Source organism: Coloeus monedula (genome assembly GCF_965178545.1).
Source record: "Coloeus monedula genome assembly, chromosome: 11".
Taxonomy (NCBI): domain Eukaryota; kingdom Metazoa; phylum Chordata; class Aves; order Passeriformes; family Corvidae; genus Coloeus; species Coloeus monedula.
In genome coordinates, this window is record NC_138791.1 from 7,653,933 (window position 1) to 7,664,319 (window position 10,387).

At 46.5% G+C, this 10,387-nt stretch overlaps 1 protein-coding gene across 2 annotated transcripts; it reads right to left on the reverse strand.

Moving 5' to 3' along the window:
• Positions 1-462: 462 nt before the first annotated feature.
• WNT5A (Wnt family member 5A) lies at positions 463-9,050 on the reverse strand (the record flags this gene model as incomplete). Of its 2 annotated transcripts, none has more annotated exons than XM_082288663.1 (4): positions 8,956-9,050; positions 7,540-7,805; positions 2,476-2,768; positions 463-921 (listed from the first exon to the last, which is right to left on the reverse strand). In XM_082288663.1, the coding sequence occupies exons 1-4, from the start codon at positions 9,033-9,035 to the stop codon at positions 463-465; spliced, it is 1,098 nt and encodes a 365-aa protein (XP_082144789.1). In that variant the 5' UTR covers positions 9,036-9,050. The 2 variants fall into 2 exon arrangements, with proteins under 2 accessions (XP_082144789.1, XP_082144788.1); XM_082288662.1 differs by having other exon boundaries at positions 463-962; positions 2,472-2,768.
• Positions 9,051-10,387: the final 1,337 nt, after the last annotated feature.

Consider the following 10,387-nt stretch of genomic DNA (forward strand, 5'->3'; position numbering starts at 1 on the left):
CATCCATAAGGATTGTTCTAACATCCCAAGCACATTACATGGTTGCTCTGCCTACTGCACATGTATTACGTTCCATGGATCTAAATTAGGATATGTCGAATTTTCCCCTCAAACTACTCTATTGTTTGTAAGAAAAGTCGATTTTTTTTTTTTTCACCTTTGTAAAATAAATATTCTCAGATTCTCCCCCATTATTACCAAAAATATAAGCCTCACACAGTTCTGGGATGGACGCAGAGACGGTTTCCAGGCACTTCTCTTTGCAACCTTTATATTTTTCTTTTTTCTTTCTTTTTTTTCCTTCCCCCGCCCTTTTTTTTTTCCTTTTCTTTTTTTTTTCTTAAAAGAAGACGACAACTCGTTGGACTCTATAAATAAAGTGGAGATAGTCCTGTGGAAAGGGAGAGGGGCCTGCACCCCTTGCTGGCAGGCGGCTGCAGTTCCTCCCACCTCGTCCGTGCCCTATTTGCACACAAACTGGTCCACGATCTCTGTGCACAGCTTGCATTTCACGTAGCAGCACCAGTGGAACTTGCAGTGGCAGCGCTCTCGCTGCACCGTCTTGAACTGGTCGTAGCCCCGGCCGCAGCACATGAGTTCACAGCCGTCCATGCCCTCTGAGGTCTTATTGCACAGGCGGCCCTGGGTGCCCAGGGAGCCGGTGCTCTCGTTGCGCACGCAGTAGTCGGGGCTGGGGTCGATGTACACCAGGTCGTGGATGGTGGGGGCGTTGAAGCGGCTGTTCACCTGCACCAGCTTCCCCCGGCTGTTGAGCTTCATGGCGGCGGCGCTGTCGTATTTCTCCTTCAGGGCGTCGCCCACCTTGCGGAAATCGGCGAGCTGCAGCCAGCAGGTCTTCAGGCTGCAGGAGCCAGAGACGCCGTGGCACTTGCAGGCCACGTCAGCCAGGTTGTACACTGTCTGCAGGAGTCGGGGAGAGAAGGAAAAACCATGATGAAAGACTAGCATGGCTGTGAGAGCATTTATACCCCTCACCTCCTGCCCTCTGTGATGTTCCCACTGGCCCCCCCACAGTATTCACCTTAGCATCCTCTCCCCTCCTCCAATACAGTGGGAAGGACAAGTCAGCCGACACACACATGCACCCCCAGCACCCCAAAGAGCCAGGAGGAGGAGGAGGAGTCTCACCAGCCTCTCCCCTCAACAGGGACAGCCACAACAGCACACACAGCCCAGACAGCAGCATCACTCAGGCTGCGCTCAAATTTTAGGAATTTGCTCTCACGCCAGCAAAGGATTTTGCTGTTTCATTGAGAAATGTAAAACATCCCCTTATTTTCTATCTGAGTTACTCTCCCTATTGATCTCTGCTTGAGGCTGCAATTAGGGAAAGAGTTAAGATTCCTCTTGCTCCTGGCTCAGCTGCAGCTGATTGTCTACTCTTGGCTCAGCATCCTCCTCCTATCCCAAATACTGCTCTGGAAGAGAGACTTCATCCAAGAAGAAACCCCCAAACACCTATGGGTGGGAGTCAGAGCTACATAGCAATATCCTCTTTACAAAGCTTTGGCAGGGAAACCTCAGTCATTTGCCCTGTACAAATAAAATAAGAGTCAGTGTTGACACTGCCCCAAAAATCCTGGGGTCTGACACATTAGATGATACTGTAGACAACTTCCACCCAGCAGTTACAGAGTCTTAACGCTGCCAAATGGCACTGCAAAGATGAGGCTGAGGAGGGAAAGAACTCCTGAGTCTCTGTAAGCAACTGTGAAAGTGTCATTTTTCTTCTTGCTAATAGTAATTGGCCTGTCCATTGCTGATTTCAGACACCCTCCTCTTACATTTAAATACTATTAATTTTCAATTATCTTTCATCCTTCTTCACCTTAGAACACAAGTGTACAGTCTCCAGCTGAGTATTGCTGGCACTTCAAGCTCTAGGAAAATAATGATTTTGGCTCTTCATATTCAGACTATTAAAAAAAATAAAAGTTTACACCCATTCATTTAAAGCATTTTTGAGATTAAAGAACCCATGAAGACGTGTTCAACCACAGAAGACCATGTTTTCTAATAGCACAGAGAAGCTTTTCACATCCTCTTAAACCAGGGAAAGAAAAAAAGTCAGAACAATCCTGTGGCACGATTCCAGCCTGGGAAGCCCAGCACATCCCTCTTCCTTCCAACACACACTGTCCTGGTTGGAAATACCAACTAATAAAATTCTGTTCTACTGAGAATCCACAGCGAGCAGGGCACTTTTCACAAAACAATACAGAGGGAAACACAACACGCTTTGGTCCCAGCCTCCCCCATGAGGAAAGCAACAGGACTGTCAGACAACCAGAAGCAACACCAACTCATCCCCACCCACCCACCCACACGCTGTATTTGCCGTTTTCTTGTTTGGTGCATCAAAACAAAGACAAGCCATGGTGGCTGCTCTGTGCCCCGCTGAGCCACGTTCTGCCCAAAAAGAAGGGAAGAGGAGGAGCGTGGAGGGACACTCACTCTTCTGCCGGCCTCGTTGTTGTGCAGGTTCATCATGATGCGGGCGCTCTCGTAGGAGCCTCGCTGGTAAACTCGCTCGCGCTCCCGGGCATCCACAAACTCCTTGGCGAAGCGATAGCCGTACTCGATGTTGTCCCCGCAGCCGCCCCACAGCCAGTCCCGGGGCAAGTCCTTGGGCCGCGCGGCACGGCTGCAGCCGCAGGAGGACAGCTCGCCCTCCCGGCAGGCACGGCTCATGGCGTTGACCACGCCGGCCGCGCTCACCGCGTAGGTGAACGCCGTCTCCCGGCTGCCTGCACAGAGACACAAGCGGGGTTAGGGGACAGCCAGCATGCCCGGCCCGCTGAGGGGCCAGGAGGACAAAGGCTCTCCAGAGCCACCAAGTTCACTTGCATGCTAAAAGGTGGAGTAATCCTGACCCACGCTGCCCAAAACGTCCTCACTATGAAAGAAGTGAGCAAAACCAAGCCATGTGAGCACACACAGAGTTTGTCACGAGCAGAAATCACTTCTCATTCATGGTGGTGAACGCTTGGATGAAAGAGCAGAATGGCAGGACCACGAGGCCAGAGAGGCCAAAGCAGCCATGCCTGCATGTGAGGGGAAGGAAGGGCCACAGGCTCCCTGTCCTTTAGAAGAAAGGGATGTTAAATACAACTTTTAAAAGTCTGGTTCTTAAATTACTACTTCTCAAATATGATTGATGCACTTCACCCACTTCTTCCAATTTATTTAAAGTTCAAGCATTTTACAAAGGTATCCTGGTATCAAAAGAAATGTGCAGCAGAATAACACACAACTTTCCACCCTACACATTAGCCAGACACTTCTGGAGGAGAGTATTTAAAACTAACAACAACCTGTGCTGGTTATTATCCACCACTCCAACTCCTGCAAACATGGCAAGGGAGCTCATGGACAATCATCTTTACAAATTACAGGGAAGAAAAAACCCTTGGCACAAGGTGGCCTTGAAGGTTTTCTCCTGCATCTGGTGCCCTTAAATGGAAATGGAAAACCTCAAGTTTCCAACTTTCGTTAAGAAAAACTTACAATACCCATAATGTAAGACATGGGCACCTCCCATCCTATGGACAGTGTCTGATCCCACCTCATTTAGATTCTGACTTCCCCAATCACTTTTCCAAAGTTGCCACAAGTTCTGAGTACAACTAGCAAAGCTTTCAGACAAACAAACACAAAACTTGCACCAGAGAACAACACTTGAAGTTTGTTTTTCTCCTTAAGAGACAGCATCCCAATGGGTCTTTTCCAAGAAGGATTCTCAGACTGACTAAGAATAGACTAAATATTTTTTTCTGTTTATATGAGTTAAGTTTTATTCCTTATCTTTAGTCTAATCAATAGATTAAGCTAGCTTTTAATCTTGATTTTACATGATTTTTCTTAGGGAACAGCATGGGCCTTTGTAAAATTAGGACTTTCAGAGGCCATGTTTTGGGCAAGTCATGTATATTTAGACAGCAACATTTTTAGGCAAAATCTCTTTGTACAAGACGTATCATGACAGGTCAAATCTAATAGGAGCTTTCAAGCACTTCTGAAACATAAATAATTTGAAGACTGGTTCATATTTAACATCAAGATGACACCATGATCCGAGCAGCTTTGTTAACATAACAGCTGTCATCCACTGGAATAATTTTAGTAATAGATGCTGGGTTTAAATGGGAAAAATCAGAAATCTTACGTTAGGAAAGATGAGACTTAAGGAAGATGAGAAGCACTTTGCTACCTAACTTACTATTGTCTGTACTCACAGACACCTGCTCTTGGAAGTATTTACATGAACTGTGGGTATAAAGGGTTACAGGAGTAGCCTTTTCAGTTAAAAAAAACATTGGCTTTATGTGGTGACTTAGGCCTCGCACGTACTGCAAACTATAGCAGAGGGAACCTCATACAGATTTTAATGTTCCCATTTGCTCTGCAACACACATTTTTGGATTAATTCCTTAAGCAAAATTTCCACTATATTGAGAGGAAAGAAACATGGTCTGCTTTGGACCACAGGACTCCCCTCTTCGTTCCATTTTTGTTCTTTTCCATGTTTAGTTAGCTCATGTTTTCACATGGTTAACTCTGCTGCTTATTGCGGGATTTAAACTTATAAAGCTGACTATTTTTGACTAGTTTTCATTATTACCCTGGAATAAATTTTAAAGACCTTACTCTTAGTGGGAAGGAGAAGGAAAGGCTTGGGTACAGGAAAGAGAGTTGCCCTGCAAGTTCCCTCCTTGTACATTTAAGCAAATTATAAAATAGCATCAGCTGCTGAAGCACACTTCAAGCCAACACTGCCTCAAGTCATTGACCCCAGGAACACATTAAGAGTGATGGTTCCACACGGATGAGTTACTCTGAGTTTTAGGGGTTTTTTTCTTTTTTTTTTTTTACAGCCTTTAGGCACAACTGTGCTTTCCTTCACTGTCAAACATATCTGTCTTTTCCCACAGTCCAGGATTTCTCTCTATTGTAGCCATGGCAAGCAAACACACATTCCAAACACGTTCAAGTCCCCTCTCTCCCATATATATAAAACATAGAAATGGAACTGTTCAATATACACACACTGTAGGAAGCCACCCACAGAGCAAGGCGCTGAGCTTTACACTTGATCTGAATAAGTCTGCAAGAACAGAACCTTTTTTTTTTTTTTTTATACCTGAACATAAGATACAAAATGTTCTTTGTCTTGCATTCTAAAAGCATTCAACATCAAGCTGAAGGCAGAATAAACTGGACCCCAACCACACGGAGCTGTTGGGGGAGGATCCAGTGATTTTGTTTCCTGTTAGCACTTAGCTGTGTGTGCAAAGCCCATGTGCAGCCTGCACAGGGCTGGCCACAAAGCCAGGAGAGGGGGCAAAGTGGGGAAGGCAGCAAGCACCGTGGCCTGACTTGGGAACCAGCACCCAAGGGGAGCAGTGCAGAACACAGGCCCTAAAATTTTACAGTTCAATAAGCCACAGAGCAAGTTTCCAAACCCAACGGCAGGTTTATTTGTACAGCTTTAGCTAACTGCAGGGTAAATCCTGGAAGAAAGACTGTCCATTGACACACGGGGCCGTGGCTGTGCCGGCGGGCAGTGCCCTGCCCGGGAACTCTCTGGGGCACAACCAAGGGCACATGGCAAAATCTCCCAAACAATGTGCACTCAGAGCCTGCACCTCCTGCACTGCAGGGAGCAAGGGGCATCTGACAGCCCCTCACACAGGCCATGGCAGGCTGAACTCAATGGAATCAGGCTCTGAAAGTGTCCACTTTTCCTTCCATGCAGAGGAACACCAACTGGTCCTAACAGCATTTCAGCGTGAAATACTACAACTGTTACACCACCTTCCTTGCTCTCAGTGAATACACTCTTCATGCTCTAACTCCTGAATATGGCTATTAACCTTGCTTCCATCTGCAATTAGAGTAAGTGGCTTAATTACATGATGAATTGCTGTGCAGACATCAGCTAATACCGTCATATCCAGCAAAAGGGTGCGGCAAAGTTATTTAACTTGAAAGGAACCACCTTTAAATAGATCTGTCATACTTGGGGAGGGCAGAAACATCGAATCCAGAGACAGACACCACAAACCACGGGCCCCATCCTGTACACTACTTCACACCAGCAGTCCCCCTGAGCTAATTTTCACTTGCTTGGATAATAAATAGGGGCTGAAGGATGAAGGCCTAAATTTTAAACAGATTAATTTTCTGACATTTGTTAGATTACTAGAACAGAGAGGTGTACAGAAAAAGCTTGCTTTCATGTTACATGTGTTTTAAGACTCTTGCTTGAGTAAGCTTAAAAAAACCCCCTTGATGGGGGATTAATACTGTGCTTCAAAAAGCCTAGGGAAGGTTGTTTATCTAAAATCAAATGTTCCAATTCAGTACTTTTATGCAATAGAATTTTTTTCTATTTGTCTAACAATCTCCAAATAAAAGCTTCTTTTAACAAGAACTGAGACCAAATGTGAATTGATGTATTCCTTCAACTTTAACTGGAGTCAGCCCATTTACAGACAAACCTAGACTGAGACCGATTTTAAAACTTTTCTTTTGTCAAAGCAGGACAGAAAAACACTGACATAAAAGCTTTACTTTACAACTCCAACTAAAAAGCAGTGCTGCATTTGCCAGTGTACTGCTCACTACTTAAAAGATCACAACTGCCACCCAGAAAAATAAACGTTTTTCAGTTGATTTCACAAAATCAGCAGTCTGATTTGGGAAAGTCACAGGAAGGTTTCACCAAGGACCCAGTTCAACAGCACTGGTTAAAATTTTGCCAAGGACTTTAAAATACTATAAGGTCCCTAAGTGCCAGGGAAGGCAGGCAGCACGTGAGCACTGGAGAAGGCCATTTCAAAGAGGATCTGATAGGGAAAGGGTAGGGTGTCCACCAAATTGTGATAAGATGTTAAACAAGAATCTGTCTCTTACCAGCAACGTGATTCCATTAAATGGGAGCTATAAGGACAATCACACATTTTGCCATGATAGAACTGATTTCATGAAAACTACCCCGCTACAGTACTATAAAAATAAATCTGTTTTCCTTAAAAAGAGGGAAAAAAAATTACCAGATCTGGAAATAAGCAAGGAGGAATTGCCTATAAACACTAATCGACAGAGCAGCAATTTTCAGTTAACCTCTGGACCAAGAGCGATTTATTATCCAGCTGCTAACTTTGGAACTAGACATGGACATCTTTAATTTTACAGAACGCTGCTGGTTTTAATTCTTGTAGGTTAACTTCGTTTTGTCTCAGGTTTTCTAAAAAAGAGATTTCAGGGCCTCATTTTCCTTTCTCCCCTATTCCCATATGCAAATATATATTTCTACTTTGATTTCCAAGACACATGGCTGGACAGTGGTGGGAAATCACCTCCGGCTAAAAATAATCCAACTCCTTTGCCAACTTTTAGAAACACTTGATTGTATACAGTACTCAGTAAGAACCTGGCAAGAGATTCAAGTGCAGAACAGTGTGTGCCATACATATCCTTAGACAAGAGTTTAATCATAAAGATGTTGCTTCCTACCTATCTGCATGACTCTGCCAAAAACAGAGTTGTTGTCCACAGTGCTGCAATTCCATCTTCTGTGTCTGAATTGATACTGGCACTCCTTAATGCCCGTCTTTGCACCCTCTCCAATGAACTGCATGTGGTCCTGATACAATTGGCAGAGTTTCTTCTGTCCTTGGGAAAGCCCTGCTAGCTGGCTACATAGTGGCTGGGCTCCTATAATATACACCTCTGACATCTGAACAGGGTTCATGGGGTTCATGGGGTTCATCCCTAAAGACCTGCATAAAGAAAGATTTGCATTAATAAATGGAAGACTTCAAAATAAAAAAAAATATTTTTAAAAAAAAAATCTATAAATCACAGACAGAACTGTATCATACATGAGTATACAACTCCTGCTTGTGCTAAAAAGTGAGGAAAAACCCCAAAGACTTAAATATGAAACTTTTGTTTTAAGGACAGGACAGAAGTCATTAGTTTCCATCCATGTGGTTATCACCATACATTGTGTTGACTGAAGTACTACACAGACTTGGAAGACTTGCATCTAGGCAGTCTTTTAGCAGCTTAAATTGACATAGTAAAAATAACAGAAACTCCAAACAATTGCATGGCCAGGAAAATAAATAAGGCAAAAATGAAAAAAGCTCTCCAAAGCCCAATTTCTCTCAACACATATTTTATATTTAAGTCTGGGTTTTTCAATCTGATCTATAAACAAGTAGGGAAATCTTTAGCAAGCCAGAAGTTAGAAACTTGCTACAGACTACTTCTAGCTTCTTCCGAATGACAACACAAAAACATACAGGCAAGTATATTCATGCTAAACAAAATCAACTTTGTTTCCTTAATTCTTAAAGTGCTCTTCACATGGTACATTTCAATTAAAAAGTGGCCATTAATCCAAAAGGCATCACTGGAAACAGCAGAGAAACACCTATTTCAAGAACTCTCAACATGGTACATACACAGATAATTTGCCAAAGCAGGAATTTAAATGTACTTCTTTGTAATGAAATATATTTGTAAACATTTCAGTTGCAGAAAACTTCAAACCGAAACTTTAAGTTTTTCCTTGCAAATCAGCATTTTCTCTTATACATGCAAAACTTCTAACCTAAGGGAGTTGAAATGTCTCTTTTAAAGGAGAAACAATTATAGTTATTTAAAGATGATAAAATTCATAGAGAATCTATCATACAGCATTTCTAAAAACTGTATTTGATAAGACGAGACGTTGCACATTTACCCTTATTTGACAGACCCGTTCCTTTTCGTACACAACATATCCCAACCAGCGCACTTCTCCCCTGCTGCCTTGCTCCTGCCGCACTCCCGCAGAAACAAAGTACAGAAGAAGCACAGAGACATTGAAGCGAGCAAATCGTGACACCCCCTTTCAAAACCAAGCCGATACTAGATGCTTACCACCAAGAGCTGGCTTCTATTACAACCTGGGTAAAAGAGGAGAAAACGGCCAGAGCCACTACGAGGTACTGAGAAGCCATTGTACTGCCAACTGTCCCCACAGCACCTCCGTGGATTAATACTGCACTGGATTTCTAGAGGGGGGAGAAAAAGGATCAGATTGTTTATTGCTTCTCAGACCATTTTCGAGCATTCAAGTTTAAACAACGGAAGTCTCCGGGCCCCTTTTAACTTGACTCTGACTCGCCGGCCCTTCTCCCCGCCGAGGCTCTGGTGCCAGACACAGGCACGTCGCGGCTCCCGCTCCACCGGGCAGAACCCACCCCCGCACCCCCCACCCCCCCGCGGACACCGCCTTCCCGGGCGCCCGCCCGTCCCTCTGCCCCGGCCCCGCCGCTCCCGCACCCCGCCCGCCACGGGACGGGACGGGACCAGGCGGAACAGCTGCTCCGCACACGGGACCCCATCCCCGCTGCCCCGGGGCTACAGCGACCCGCGGGCCCCGGGCCGGGCATTACCCCATCGCTGCCCGCGCCGGGGACACGAAGGGCTCACGGCTGGCTAAAGGCGGCTTCAGGTTTGCAAAGCGAGCCCGAGAGGGAAGGGGGGCCGGTGCCTCGAGGGGTCGGTTCCGCGGGGTGCCCGAGGGCTCCCGCCCGGGGACGATGCGGCCGATCCTTGCCCTTCCCCGCCGTCCCCTAAAACATCTCGGCGCAGCCTCGGGGCTCCCGCCCTCCGTGATCGCCGAGGCAGCCCTGAGCTGCGCGCTGGCACCGCGGTGACTGCCCCGACGGCAGCCCCAGGATCGGTACTGTCCCGGGGAGGTACCAGGAGCGACAAGGAGCGGCTCCGCGTCCCGACCCGGACGCTGCAACAACCGGGCTGCCGTCTTGGAAGTCAAACGCTTCCCCCGACAGGTCCCGCGATCACCGTCTGGTCCTCACACGGGACTCTCTCACTCGCTCCCCAGAGCCATTCCCGGGGTTTATTTCCCCTCCCCTCGGAAGGAAAAAAAAAAAAAAAAGAAAAGAAAAAGAAAAAAAAAAAGGATATTTCGACACTTGGGGGCTCCCTATTCCCTATTCATTCTCCAAAGGCCCTTAGCGCTGAATTGAAGGTGTTCTTAATTCTAATTTATTTCTGTTTGCGAAGGGCCGGGAGGAACGGAGCGCTGGCAGCGGGGCCGGACACGGAACCTGCCCGGGCACACGCGGGGATGTTGCCGCAGCGTGGAGACCCCCATGCGCCGCTCCCCGACACTGCGCCGGGGACGCAGCCCGGGGGCGAACCCTCGCCGCGCCGTGCGGGTTAAACATCCCCTGCCCGGGGGAGCTGAGCCCCCCCAACTCCCCACTGCTGGGGGTGCGTAAACGGGGGCCGGTCTCCTGCAGCAGGAAGAGCCCGCCCGCCTCAGAGGGGCTCAGTCCCGGCA